Source organism: Astatotilapia calliptera, chromosome 7, assembly GCF_900246225.1.
Source record: "Astatotilapia calliptera chromosome 7, fAstCal1.2, whole genome shotgun sequence".
NCBI lineage: Eukaryota > Metazoa > Chordata > Actinopteri > Cichliformes > Cichlidae > Astatotilapia > Astatotilapia calliptera.
Window position 1 is genome coordinate 3,109,542 of NC_039308.1, and position 14,821 is coordinate 3,124,362.

Genomic DNA, 14,821 nt, shown 5'->3' on the forward strand with positions numbered 1-14,821 from the left:
TTCTTTGCAAGCTCCTTTGACCCTTTGCTATTTAGGGTGATTGGGACCTGATGAATGTAAAATAAAGAAATACGTGATTTTTTCTTTTAGCCTGATTTTTGTTTTTGAGGAAAATGAGATCCACATATGAGGACATTTAAATTTCGATAGAACAGTTGCAGTATCACGGCCTCGTAAGTGGACATCTGGCCCTTGTAGAGCAAAATAAGGTATTTTGAATGGTAAATGGTAAATGGCCTGTATTTGTATAATTCAATTCAGTTCAGTTTTATTTATATAGCGCCAAATCACAACAAAAGTCGCCTCAAGGCACTTTACTTAGTCCCTAAGGACCCCAAAGCGCTTTACACATTCAGTCATCCACCCATTCACACACACATTCACACACTGGTGATGGCAGCTACATTGTAGCCACAGCTGCCCTGGGGTGCACTGACAGAGGCGAGGCTGCCGGACACTGGCGCCACCGGACCCTAGACGACCCAAAATGTGATGTCCACATATGTAGACACCAGATCCTAGGAAGTTAAAACTGTTTAAACATCACAGAAAAGGGAAATGTGGAAAAAATATGGATTCTTTGTGTGTGTGTGTGTGTGTGTGTGTGTGTGTGTGTGTGTGTGTGTGTGTAAATAATCGAAGCCAGAGTTTTGAATTTCTGTAGAATCTGAATCTTTGATTATTATTCTATGTTCTGTTTGGTTCTTAGTTTATTATTTACTTAATTGTCCCGTCCTGTTCATGTATATGTTGAGGTTTGTGATCTGGGAGAAGCAAATAAAAAGAATTGCTTTGTTTCAGCAACTCTTGATGAAGTTTCTTGTACTCAATAACTGCAAATAAAATGTCCTTTTGCAAGGGAAGAAGTTGTAAGGAAGTCTGTTTGCAGCACTTCTGTTCCAGCCATCACAGATAAATAAATTCAGTGGCGATCAAGAAATGGAACTGGAAGCACAAAAATGGTTAAGCTACAAACCAGAACAGAAATAACATTTACCAGCATCCACAGCATCCTCTGAACTGGCACATTACAAACACTAAAGGAAAAGCAAACTGTCAGAAACTTTGTTCCAAAGATTTTAGTGCTTTAAAATGGTTTTTATGACAAGTTTGTGTTTTTCTGAAAATGTGTACAATTAAAATTTTATAAAAGTCATGATAGTTTTATTTGACTGTTAGTTTTGATTATGTACAGTGCTGAGGAACTTTATCAGACCAAGTGTTTTTAAATCGGCCAAAAAAAAACTGTTTAAAAGAAGAAAACTGTTTGGCAAATAAACAGAATTCACATTTTTATACTAAAATCTGAGCCATCACTCACCGTACAGCCTTATCATTTTGTATAAGTAGATGGGTTCTTTGGCCAGCTGAATGACCATGAACCTAAAAGTATTTCATGTATTTAATTGTAAACATTGTTTTGTCTTTGTTGCTGTTGTGTCATTTTTCCTTTCACATATTTTCCTATAAAAGCAACGCGGTGGTGATGTCAGGAGGATTGGTTATCCACAGGAACACCACACACTTGACCATCAGTTGATCAAAAGGAAGAAGACGTTCAATGAACGCAAAGGTGTGCCAAAGACTCACAGGATTTATCTGTACAGTGAACTTGAGATGACCACCAACACTGGCATACACATTCACAGTGTGTATCAGTGTTGTTGAAGTGTGAAGATGTGGTTCAAGGGTCAATATTTACCAATAAACGTAAACAATGAATTTTCATCAAAGAATCATGTTGTCATAAAACCTTGAGATATTTGTAAGGAGAAAGGATTTCTTCATGTTTTGAGGACGTGCTGAAGACTGAAGTGACAACACGTTCTCACTCCCAACTCGTCAAACGTGTGACGCATGGTCAGGCTCCCTCTGCTTCACTTATGGACGCGCAGGGTACCCCTCTGCGTCGGGAATTGACGTGAAGGGTCCTCCGATTGAAGAGATTGCCGCGGAAGTGCCTGTTGTCGGTATATTTAGACATTTTCCAAATCACATTGTAGTGACGTATACAGAACACAATAAATTATATAATGTAAACAACTACCTGAAAAACAGGTAGAACGATACTTTTGTATGGTTTATTGCATTTATGGAGGGAGTGGTGTATGCTGGGTAATGGCACAGCTAGCTACTGGGTGACTTTATTCACCCGCTTCGGCTGTTATCAGTCCATACAATGGGCGTTATTAGCACAAATCAGTCCCATAGATATGGGCCATCTCCTGCTAGATTGTTCAGAAGGTTGTTCTCATCCATCCAGGTGGAGGATCACTAACAGGAGCGTGGAAGACTCCAGAATCCACTCTGGCTGGAATCCGGTGGATATGCAGTGTGTACAGGTAAGACCATTTACACGGACAGCATTTATAGAATGACTATTAAAAGTCAGCGAGTGTCAGTAATGTTAATGTGGTTATGTTAGTAATACACCGAGTGCTAATATAACAGCTTTAAGATGCATTTGTAGATGTTATTACGTGTTTTACCGTCTTTATGGTGCTAGCTTAAAGTTACGGTGTAAACGTTAGCTTATATTGGAGTAAAGCTGTTACTGTTTAAACGATGTTAGCACAGAAATATTAGCTTCTGTCATGACTGATGAAGTTACTAGTTGATAAAGTTTCCAGTAAAGTGTTTAATCGCAGCCACAGATTGACAGCAAATATCTCGATTAGCTTCAGTGCATCTGTAATAAATATGTGCAAGTTTCAGTGCTTCGTTTAAACTGTATGATACTTATACTGACCCAGGGTCAGTGTAAAATACAATCCTAGCTGTGTGAACAAAGCCTGGCTTCTTTAGTCCTGCATGACAAACCACAGGATGCAGGTTATTATTACTGTTTCCTGCTGGCACACCTGTCACACCTGAGAGTCGGCTAGAAACGTACAGTGACGTGGACATCATGCAAAGACTGCCAGACTCTGTAATACTGCAAATGATCAGTGACTCAGGTTAACACTAAACTTTAAACGGCACCTCTGTGTCTCTGTGTGCTGAACATTTAGGATTGAGTCAGGCTGCATCAGCTGAAGCTGTTATTTGTATATATCAGTATTTTTTATTCAGGTGTGGGGAAAATACGTAACACTGCAGTGAAGCGATGCACCAGAGTAATCCCTGGCCAAAGGTATCGTACTCAAATCAGACTACTGATCCAGCCACATCAGCCTTTTGTGAGGTTTGTTTAAAGTAGACTTAAAGTGAACTACAGGTTCCTGAGAGGTGGACTGTGAGCACAGAAACACATGTTCATACATACAGCTGCAGCAAACGTACATTAATTTTAAATAGATTTGTTACTCTCGTGTCTATCTTTGTGTTAGTCCTCTGACAGACTGGTGACCTGTCCAGGTGTGCTCTACCTATGACTACTGGGACAGGCTCTAGCCTCTGTAATAGAAATTTTCTGTTATTCTCATTTAAAGTATTTAAGTGCTTATGCATATGCTTAGTTGTAACACTGTTACTGTTCAGTGAAAGTTTCTAAAACTAGATGAACTTACTTCAGCGTCAGCAGTTTGAGAAAACAACTCCCTTTACGGGTGCTGATAAGGCCACAAAACAGCATAACCATTGATCCGTTGAAGTGTGGTAGGATCCGTTTGTAACTTCCTCCCTCTTCCTTGGAATGCATAAAGGAGTAGGAGCACCACTTCTGTGGCAGCGCTGACATGACTGAACTGTGATGTTTGATGTGTGTTGGCGCAGTAATAAATAGCTTGATCACAGCTCTTTCTGTGTTGCAGACTTTATTTAAAAAATTCCACGACACCTCCCACCCTCCCACTGCGAACCTGAATTGAATATTCAGAAGACATTTCTTTAAATAGTTCTACAAATCGGAGCTGTTGGTGTGTCCTTGGATTGTGTGGTAATAATATTAGAGCCTGCAATCTTTCTTACTGAATCTCTACTATGAGTCATGTTACCTGAGATTAATTCTATGTTTACCTGTCAGCCTGGACGAATGTGCTGTGTGAAGGAAATTAAATTAAATCAGATCTGAACTGCTGCTACTTTTTGTTATTTTAATTCTCTTCTCTGTTTTCCAGAACAGTTCTCCACAGTCGCTGTCCACATGGGTCAGTGGGACCAAGAAGCACTCTGCTAATGTGTGGACTCTGACCAGCAACATCCAGCAAGACCCAGACAGCGTTTTCTCTCTCCCAGCTGGAGTTTTTGTTTGTCTGTGACTGGAGAGTCAGATTTTTGTTGAGCTTCACACTTGCAGACCTAAGTCAGTTTGCAGAGATCCCTCCCACCCTGGTTTTTATGTGCTAGATTTCTTATCTGAAACAGTAATATTTCAGTGACTGCTGCTTATACCACAGGTTAATACACGCTACTGATCCCTGATGGGAGAATCATCAATTTTGGCAGCAAAGAAGCCTGGTGGATGTTTGTTTACAGTCTGATGATGGGACATCATGCTCTGCATCGTCAAAGTTTGCCTCCTCATTATTATTCATACCCAGTAATGTGAAGTATGCTTATATCTACTATAACTGAACCAACCTGGTGCTCTTCATTTATGGAGGCTGTTGAGTCTGAATGTTGGATGTTGTGTATCTCGTGTTCTCTGGGCTTTGTTGCCCTCAGTGTTTTCGCAGGATCAGAAAACAAAACCAGGAGGCGCGTAAATGTTTCTTCTCCATGATGTTTCTTCAAATGTTTCTTCTGGATGATGATAAGACTGTGACACGGGATGCCACCTTTGGTCTTGTGATGAAGCAAAGCTCAGGAAGAAGTGGGATTAAATGGTACCCACATGTGTGCTGCTGAGAAGGATGTACAGGGGCACCTGCAGCCAAATCCAAGCCTCAGGTTAGTTGTAGTTGCAGAACCCTATAGGACTGAGACAGCTGAGGCATCAAATGTTTGATTAAACGGATGAAAAAGAGAAGTTTCTTCCCTATAATTATCACTTCTTAAAATCTGTAGCAACTTCAAGTCTGTCATCATGCTGAGCATGCTCAGAATGTGACAATATATTTTTGTTCAATATTTAATTTCTTTTAGTTGCAATTGTTAAATGAAAAAAAAATATATCCTTATAATTTAGCAAACTAATTTATCAAAAAATATATACATATATCTGTATTAGTTTTAATAAATTAATTTGACACCTGTATTGAAAATACCATATTGTATTCATACAGAATCAGTTTGGTATCATTGTTTGTCTGATTGCTGAAACTAAGAGCTACTTTGATCTGTTTAGATCTAAAGTATCCAAAGTTGAGCTCTGATGTTTCTTCACCCCTGTGTGTGATATGTGATTCCTACATGCTGGCAGAGCAGCAGTTTGTGCTCACAGATGGTGACGGTGTGGAGAGATGGTGGTGTTTCCTCAGAAGAACCAGCAGAGTCACTCGCTGACTGATGCTCATCTGCGCTGCACAGAGGAAATCAACTGACCGAGGTTTGTCCAGTGACGTGTTATGAATGTATATTTGTTTTATGCTTACAGATGTGTTTTTCTTGACAGAGGCTCTGCAGAGGTTAGACAAAGCAGAGAAAACGTGCTTTACATTTTACTGTGATTTATTGAGATATTTGTTGCCTGATGTTCAGCAGGAATGAAGAAATAGAATCAAAGGGAGATGTTTTTGATGTTTTTGTAATGATGTAAGTAAATCTTCAATATTATTTATTTGCTTGGTTATATTAGGAGTGTTTCTGAGTGAGGGGGAGAGGAGTCATCATCCAGGTAAAGTGACGTGGATCAGTGGATACACTTGTCTCCCCTTTAAAGGAGACGATCCAAGTCATCCTTAAATGTTAGTGCTTTCAAATACACAAACATTTTTAAAGGACAAAAATGAACATCCAACTTTGACTGTAACACAAAATAAATCTTTGCATGTGTGTTTTCAAACTCTCAGATGGGCAGCATATCAGTCTTGGACTGTCTAACCTGCCGGAGCAGCACTGAATGACCACCACACATGAGCATGTTCCTGCAACATTCAGCATCTGATCCTTCATCTGTGTGCTTCTGCTTTTGGTAAGTACAGTTACCCAACTCCAGTAACTCTAAACACATGCCATCCATTTCTGACGGCCTGGTTACTTCCTGTCAGTTACTTTAGAAACCATGTGGTCACCTGACCTAACACTGTTTCTTCTTCTTCCCCTTAATGTTCAAGTGTCACATGTCAAACAGCTGGAGAGGAAACTACACCAGCGTACTGGGATGTTTCACCAACACGTGCCAGATGCTGTTCCTTCATGGTGACATCACCAGAGACAGCCCCGCCCACCTCAGGACCTCGCCATTGATCATGATGATTATAATGATGACAGCAAGCGGAACTAAGACTGTAAAAATCCACGACCAGAATGTTTCTTTCTAATTATTAATGAATACTGAGAGCCTCTTTCTGTGTTTTGTATGTTTTGGGGTTGTTGTTTTTTTTTACCTCATTTGTTACTAATAAAGTTCACCAAGTTCAAGGTTCAAGTTCAAGGTTCTTTATTTGTCACATGCATAGTTATACAAGTATAACACACAGTGAAATGTAGCCTGACACGCTCCTCGACATGTGCAAAAACATTGGGGGGGGGGGGGTGTAGAGGAAGTGTGTGTGTGTGTGTGTGTGTGTATATATATATATATATATATATATATATATATATATATATATATATATATAAACATTTTGCTTTTAAAAATAACATTTGTTTACCCGTCGCAAATTTTGATGTGATGCGTAATAGATGCGACCCGGAGGAGTTTTCGGTTTGGACCCATACTGCGCTTGCGCAATGATAGGAGTCCTTGGCTGCTCGGCCTGCTGTAGGTTACGGATCCAGTGAGAGTGCACCGACAGAATGCAGAGCTGGACACAGTTATACCGCTCCCTGGCCACAGTAAGCAGTCATATTATTTTCGCGATAACCAGTATGCGAAATCCGGATGTGTCGTAAACTGTCCTGCGTGCTGCAGATCTAGAGGATAGGGGAAATTTTAGACCTGCGGCCCGCACCTGGCTAGCTACTCGGCTAACAGCAGAAGGCGAACCAGACTGCACTGGAAAAGACATGCAATTTGGAGTTGTTGTGGTTATCGATGTCTAAACACGTTGCTTGGTTTTCAGTTGATGTTTTTCCTATTCATATACCTTTTTCATTTTAATTCGGCATGAGTTAGACTAACAACCTTCCCCACTTTTAAACTAAATCACGACTTTTCTGGTTAAATATTGTCGCAGTATTTTGAAGTAAAACCTGCAATGAAAAGAAGCGTGATATTTGTATTCTGCTAATATTAAAGGGGCTTAAATCACACAAAGCTAGAAGAAAAGCATCTAGGTTCTATGACTTTACAGTTGACATTTCCCACTCTGGTGTCGTGTTAGCTCGCTTAGCTGTTTAGCAGCGGTTGCCTAACTCATAATTTATGTCGTAAGCTCAGCTGTTGTCTCACAGCTTCACGGCGAGCATCAAATTATTCCGAATTGTTTCGGGGCTTTTAGAAGCTTTGTGACTCTATGACACTTAAATTGTAGTTATTTGCTAACTTGGTAGTCTGCTAGAGGGGAAAGTTTCAGAGTTGCTGGTGGACAGGCTGAGGGTGTCCTTGCTGAGAGCTGGCACTGCAACAGCAAACCAGCTGAATGTGGTACAATTCCATGAAAACAAGTGCATGAGTCTAAATATTAAACTAAATATGAAAATTCAAATGTTAGTTTAGTAGTTGAGTTTGCTCCTTCGTGACTCACTAGGCTTCAGTATCTTAGTATGCAGCTTTAAAAGGAAATAGTAGTGACGTAAATAGAAATTATTAAGCAGCAGATTACGGAAGTGAGAGAAGCCACTGAAGACAGATGCTTTTAGTTTGCAAAGTTGGCTTGTGATGCACTATAACATTGTTTTGTGTTGCATTGCCTAGTTGTATTGTGCATGCGTATTTTCTAACTGTGCATTTCGTTTGCTTCACAGCGGAGCCACCACCTGCCCTGCAAAGTGCACGGAGCTGCAGCGCTGTCTGTTCGTACCTACGCTGACAAAGCAGCAAGTACGATTGTGCTGTAAATCTTATCATAGGACTTTATTTGTGGCACAGTGTTTACTGAACTTTAGCCACATGTTTGTGCGGTTTGATCTCTGATGTTTGTATCAAAGCAGTCTCATAATTCAGACTTGCAGAGAGTCTCGGGTGCTGGATTTGGGTGGGGATAGGACTTCATGGGCTATGTAAAGAGGGGTGGTAGAGAGCTTGCATTAAAATGTTCATTTACATACACCAGACCATAATCATGTAGTTTTCTCTGGTGGTGTAAAGTCATGCTAAAAGCTGCTGTGTTGCCTCTCTGCAGTTGATGCAGACGTCACAGTGGTGGGCTCCGGTCCAGGAGGCTATGTCGCTGCAATCAAAGCTGCACAGCTCGGCTTTAAGGTAACCCACCTGCTCGACAGATATCCTGCTGTCTAAATCCCACAGATGGTCACAAGTGGAAGTTTTTGGTGAATAATGTATCCCCCGTCTCTACATTTGTTATTTTTGGACAGACAGTGTGTGTCGAGAAAAATCTCACACTCGGCGGGACTTGTCTCAATGTCGGCTGCATCCCCTCGAAGGTAACAAACTGCTTTTAATCACCACAAATTCACAGGTTTGTTTGTAAGAGGTTTGATCAGTATGATCATTTTACAGGAAGGAGATACCAAGGATGTTTTTATCTTGGGTTTGGTTTCTCTTTCAGAACTTGTACACCTTTCGTATAAAAGTAATCCAGTGATGGTTTTCTATCCATAGATATATTATAAAGGGCAAATGCTTCCATGGAGCACATTTGAGTAGTAGAGCCAAAAATTTTGCCAGAAAGAATAGCAGCACATACCGGTAGCATCTTTTTATTGTCTTGATGAATTCAAAAATAAGCCAATACTTTTGGATTTATCCAAGCAGAGTGGGAAAAACATTTTCCACTTCATAATAAGGTCTAAATTTCACAGAGAGAGGAAAGCAGAACAAACTTCACCTAAAAATAACTTTTCAGTTTGGTGATGAGCACTGAACGTAAGATTGATTAAACTATATTGAATCCGTAAAATGATGCAAACGTGTATAAAGTCATTCCTCCAGCTGAATAAGCTGCTGTTTTGTTTCTGCAGGCTCTGCTGAACAACTCCTACTTGTACCACTTGGCTCATGGGAAGGACTTTGAAAGCAGAGGCATCGAAAGTAAGAATCACCATCAGGCTTTAAAGAGACGTTTTGTACATTTTGTGTAGTTCACTGATCCTTAAAGGGGGGTCATTTCCAGTTATGTGTTGTAATTTTGAGCTCTAGTAGAGCTTTGCATGATTCAAAGTTCAAAATAATCCTTCTTTATGTCATAGAGGTTTTTGTGCTGCCCCTCAGTTAATCCTGTCAGAAACAAGCTGTTAGCTCCCCTCGCTTTAAGCCAACCAACCCTCTTATGATTGGTTTGACCAGCAGTACATGCTCTGTGTGCCTGAAATGACTACAGTAGAGAAATCCATTGTCTTTAAACCTTTCAAGTAGATTTTTTTTATAGCCAAGATTACACTGAAGGTCATTATTTGCAGCATTAGCCATATTTAATATAAGCATATACGTTATTATAACACTTGTGTCTGTATTCCTTAGTACTGGATACTGATGGCACAGAATGTGTGTTTTCGACAATACGCTTTAATTGAATATAACTTGTTTTTCCATCGGTTTCTTAGTTTGACATTTGTGACCCCATTGACAATAAAGTCTTTGTCTTTCAGTTTCAGGCATCTCGTTGAACCTGGAGAAGATGATGGCTCAGAAGAGTGGGGCGGTCAAAGCGTTGACTGGAGGAATCGCACATTTATTCAAACAGAACAAAGTCAGTCTTCCCTCTCTGCATTAGTGCTGGTTTACACAGATGCTACATCTGAACCACTTTTAACAGTGTCTGTGGTGTGACATCACTCCCCACAGGTTACTCACGTTAATGGTTTTGGAAGGTTAACCGGGAAGAACCAAGTGACCGCCACAACAGCTGATGGTACAGAGCAGGTCATCAACACCAAGAACATCCTCATCGCCACAGGCTCAGAGGTCACGCCCTTTCCAGGCATCCAGGTATGAGAATTTGTGACCTGTTCATACTTCATTTCACTAGTTGCAGGTTTTTTGCTTGTTGTATTTACCAAAGGGGGTGGAGGAGGCGAGGAAGGGACATGAAGAGAGGAGTCAGTGCTGCAGGTGTCTAACAAAAGGCGTCCTCGTCTCAAGAGCCTTATCATATCTCACACATGTCACCCTCCTTTCACCACTCCATAAGAACTCACATGCACTTGATTTTTAAAAGATAATTCTGGGTTGATTTTTAAAAGAAGTGTGTTCAAATATGTTTCTTTAGATTGATGAGGAGACCATCGTGTCATCGACAGGAGCTCTTTCCCTGAAGAAAGTACCAGAGGAGCTGATTGTGATCGGAGCTGGAGTCATCGGGGTGGAGCTGGTCAGCATCACTACAGACTGATTCACCCACAAACACATGATTATGTCGACTACATCGGCAACATTTCCTGCCTCAGCTCTGTTTCTTTAGAAAGGAGAGTTGCACTTGTCAGACGTGTGTTTGTCCTGCCATCCTGCAGGGGTCAGTGTGGCAGCGTCTGGGTGCCAAGGTCACAGCGGTGGAGTTCCTGGGCCACGTGGGTGGTATGGGCATCGACATGGAGATCTCCAAGAACTTCCAGCGCATCCTGCAGAAGCAGGGCCTCAAGTTCAAGCTCGGCACCAAAGTCATGGGAGCAACCAAGAGGCCCGATGGCAAGATCGATGTGGCGTGAGTGGAAAAACCAGACTCAGACTTTCAGGACTCTCTTTGATGCATTTTCTTTTGGGCTGTTTTACACCCATGTGCTATCTAAACTCATGAAATTTGAAATATGGCTGGGGAGCTTTGTCATGTAACCACGTGGGTATTATGTGTGTTTCAGGGTGGAGGCGGCAGCTGGAGGGAAGAGCGAGACTCTGACATGTGACGTGCTGCTGGTCTGCATCGGCAGACGACCTTTCACCCAGAACCTGGGCCTAGACACTGTCGGCATCGAGCTGGACAACAGGGGTCGCATCCCCGTCAACAACCGCTTCCAGACCAAAGTCCCCAGGTACCACCGAGCTCATGCTGCCAAAATTAAGCTAAAATGAAGTGATTGAATCTCTGAAAGCAGACTTACCAATTTGGTGCATCCTCACCAGTTTACCCCTGCTAAAATTTTGTCCAAGTTTAAAAATATCAAAATCTCTAAAAATAGTAAGCACAAATAGATTAGTGTAACAGTGGTGTAACAGGAGAAATAAAGTAACAAGTCTGTTACGAAAAGGCCTTTGATCGCGTCACTGGGATGCTCTGTTGCTCTGTAAGAGAACCTCTATGTATTTATGTAGCTGCTGAATTCCTGGGTCAGTAAATGACCCAGACCAAAAAAATAAATTATATGTATCACTCCTTGCAAAACACGGCTCAGTGACATTTGTTCCCTCTTTGCTTCTTCCTCTCCTCTTTTAGCGTTTATGCAATCGGTGACGTGGTTGCCGGGCCGATGTTGGCCCACAAGGCCGAGGACGAGGGCATCATCTGCGTGGAGGGCATGGCGGGCGGCGCTGTGCACATCGACTATAACTGCGTCCCTTCAGTCATCTACACGCACCCCGAGGTGGCCTGGGTGGGCAAGAGCGAGGAGCAGCTCAAAGAGGAGGTGAAAGTTGGGAAGGTGTTTGCTTCCAGCACGATGGATAGCCAGCTCTCTGGGTGCAGCGTTGTTCTTCTAGGGCAACTGAAGGAAATGTCACTAAATCATTGTAGCAGAGATCATGCACAAAGTAGCCATGCAGCTTAAAGTGCTTTAAATGTAAATATGTGTCTCTGTTAAAACTAAGCTGCTTCAGACATTGACATCGGCCACCTGGTGGTGATATTTCCCAACATTTCAATCCAGATCCAAGCCAAAAGAAGGGTTTCATCCTGATTGTTTGTGCTTATTTATATTGTACAAGTGACAAACACAAACGTGACAGCCATGAAGCGTCCCATAACTTGGGGAAAAATGTGTGAAAAGTGCAACATTTAAAACTAATATTTCTGTGTCATTTCACTTCAGTCTGAGTCCTCCTCTCTTCTCCTCTACAGGGTGTCCCGTTTAAAGTGGGCAAATTCCCCTTTGCAGCCAACAGCCGAGCCAAAACCAACGCCGACACCGACGGCCTGGTGAAGATCCTCAGCCACAAGGAGACTGACAGGATGCTGGGAGCTCACATCCTCGGATCTGTAAGAGTTCATCAGCCTCCTTTGGACCCGTGTTAGCCTTAAATGTAAAAACATCTGTGTGGGTGGACTGGGTGTTAATGGGCTCAGACTGTCTTTGTAGAGGATCATCTACCCAATCAAATAGACATTGAGCACGTGGGAGGATGATGATGATGGGAATCGAGTGTTTACAGCTTTGGAGTGTTTATGTAGAATATCAGCCTCCTATGAAAATGGAAGTTAACGGTTTGTGTGTCTGTCTCATTACTGCATCTGTCCTAATAAACACTAATCCCAGACAGACACATGCGAGTGCTGTAAAACCATCAGGCTGGCTCTCGATGAACACACTTCCCCGTTAATGACCTTTAACTGTGTCAAGGATGAGACATCCATGTTTGTACCGCTCAGATTAGACTTACAGTAACTCTGAGGCGACAATAAAGCAGATATTTGTCAGTGCAAAGATCCGAGGAGTGCAGGTGGACTGACTGACATTCATGGTGACCCTGTTCCATGGAGTGTCCGGATCTGTGTTAACATCTCTGTCAGTCCTTTATGACAGCGGTCCCCAACCCCCGGGCCTGGGACCGGTACCGGTCCGTGAGTCGTTTGGTACCGGGCCGCGAGAGTTGAGGCTCAGGTGTGAAATGTCTGGTTTTCAGGGTTTTTATCGGTTTTCAGCGTTATTTTGTTATGGTTTTTATCGTTAACTTGGTTTTCCTGGGTCTTTTCACGTGTGTTATGAATAAATTTTCTTTTTTTCGGTACCGGTACTAGTTTTATTTTGTTGTATTTATCCGCGACACCTTAAAGGCCGGTCCATGAAAATATTGTCGGGCATAAACTGGTCCGTGGCGCAAAAAAGGTTGGGGACTGCTGCTTTATGAGACCAGAAACGTCTTAGTGGAACACAGCTTTCCTTAAAGCTCTCAGTTACATGCACAATTACGTTTTTGTTTCATGTTTCTGAATGCGTCTCAAACTCCCCCCTTAAATTTGCTGGACAGTCTTAGACAGAAGATTGGTCCAGTGAACCCATGTGTAAAAAAAATAAAATAAAAAAATGGACATGATCCCGATCAAGGGACTGTTTTTTTTCTCAGGCAGTCATTACCTTTCCATCACAGGGATAAGTGCCTGAATTAAGTGGCCAAGTTTGCTACTGTGTTTGTCTTGCTGCGCATTTGATTGTAATTACCTGACAAGTAAAATTGCTTGCTGGAAAGTTAATTGTTGTAACAGACCATGTGAAGCTGTTGCTGTTTACAGACCTGCTAAACCAGACGCTGCTGTGTGTTTCTCTGCAGGGCGCAGGAGAGATGATCAACGAAGCTGCTTTGGCCATGGAGTACGGCGCCTCCTGCGAGGACGTCGCCAGAGTCTGCCACGCCCATCCGGTGCGTTCTCTTTATCACACACGACACAGCATAGTGCACATGCACAGTTCTTAGTTTATCTTGTAGTAAAGATATGAGAAATGACATGACAAATGATAAGTCCTGTTGCACCGTGAGTTCTTTCAAACGCCTTCCTCTTCGTCCTTCTCCTGCAGACTGTGTCCGAGGCGTTCAGAGAAGCCAACTTGGCCGCCTCCTTCGGCAAAGCCATCAACTTCTGAGCCGCCAGCCGCTGTCGCACCTTCAGCGGACATGACAGCGGAGAAACAGAAAAGCTGCGTGTCTGCTTCAAAAACCTTCTGACTTTGAACCACCTGGGATCCTCGGTGTTCATCCAGACTGTACCAGTTTAGCTCTAACGTTATTTAAATGTTCAATAAAATCATAAACGGGTGGTTTGGTGGGTAAATAAACACTGACTGCTGTCAGGCTTTTTGTTTTCCACACGTAGTTTAAAAGCTCTCAGCAGAGCATTATGCACTCATTTGCAGGTCAGAGAGAGATATGAATATTATTTTGGCTGTTTTGTTTGTGCAAGGAGACGGGGATGTCTGTTGTTTTACAGCATGGAGGAATTTAACACATCTGATGGGTAATCAGAGCAGGAAACTGGAGCTGCTCGAAGATTCACATCTGCATGTTTTCAATTTTAAGATGGATTTCTGGCTCATCTCAAATCGGTGACTTCATAGCCGGTGTGGTGGTGGTTAAGTTTATATTTCTTTCATGTTCACTCCGACTGATGTCACAGATTTGTGCAGAAACAGATGTGTGATAAGAATGAATGTGGCTCAGCTGCTGCTTCCTGTGTAACTAAAGTACTGAAGGACTCTTAGGTCAACATCAGCTCACATTTGGAGGGGAGCTGTTGATAGTTGCCGGGTGACTGTTTCCTACTCAAATTACTCTGCTGTGATTCGTTCTGGCCTGTATCTCACCATCTCAACCAATAAAGGCAGTTAAATCAGACACTGCTGTGTAGCTTCATGTGCCGACATTATTTTTGAAGTAACTTTCAGTGCAGATAGCAGCTCTTACACTGGATGATGTAGATGGGCAGTGTGAAACTAAATTGGGGGGGGGGGGATAAAATTTAAACTTTATGTAGTGCATTTGGAAACTGATCTGCAACAGGACCATGAAGTTAAACTG

At 42.2% G+C, this 14,821-nt stretch overlaps 1 protein-coding gene and 1 long non-coding RNA gene across 2 annotated transcripts; both read left to right on the top strand.

Annotated features, from left to right (window-relative positions):
- Positions 1 to 5,722: 5,722 nt before the first annotated feature.
- On the top strand, positions 5,723 to 6,418 carry LOC113027218 (uncharacterized). Its single transcript, XR_003273002.1, has 3 exons — positions 5,723 to 5,786; positions 5,892 to 6,013; positions 6,156 to 6,418. It is a non-coding gene; the product is annotated as an uncharacterized LOC113027218 (long non-coding RNA).
- Positions 6,419 to 6,758: 340 nt separating this feature from the next.
- On the top strand, positions 6,759 to 14,638 carry dld (deltaD). Its single transcript, XM_026172502.1, has 14 exons — positions 6,759 to 6,879; positions 7,951 to 8,026; positions 8,328 to 8,407; positions 8,521 to 8,589; positions 9,127 to 9,196; positions 9,754 to 9,854; positions 9,950 to 10,093; positions 10,374 to 10,475; positions 10,615 to 10,805; positions 10,960 to 11,130; positions 11,532 to 11,721; positions 12,153 to 12,290; positions 13,580 to 13,669; positions 13,825 to 14,638. Exons 1-14 carry the CDS (start codon positions 6,841 to 6,843, stop codon positions 13,888 to 13,890), a joined length of 1,527 nt encoding a protein of 508 aa, XP_026028287.1. The 5' UTR covers positions 6,759 to 6,840; the 3' UTR covers positions 13,891 to 14,638.
- Positions 14,639 to 14,821: the final 183 nt, after the last annotated feature.

Coding starts and splice junctions, on each gene's coding strand:
- dld (XM_026172502.1), top strand. CDS start 6,841: ATGCAGAGCTGGACACAGTTATACCGCTCCCTGGCCACA. Junction 8,027..8,327: donor CTACGCTGACAAAGCAGCAA/GTACGATTGTGC, acceptor GCCTCTCTGCAG/TTGATGCAGACGTCACAGTG. Junction 9,855..9,949: donor ATTTATTCAAACAGAACAAA/GTCAGTCTTCCC, acceptor CACTCCCCACAG/GTTACTCACGTTAATGGTTT.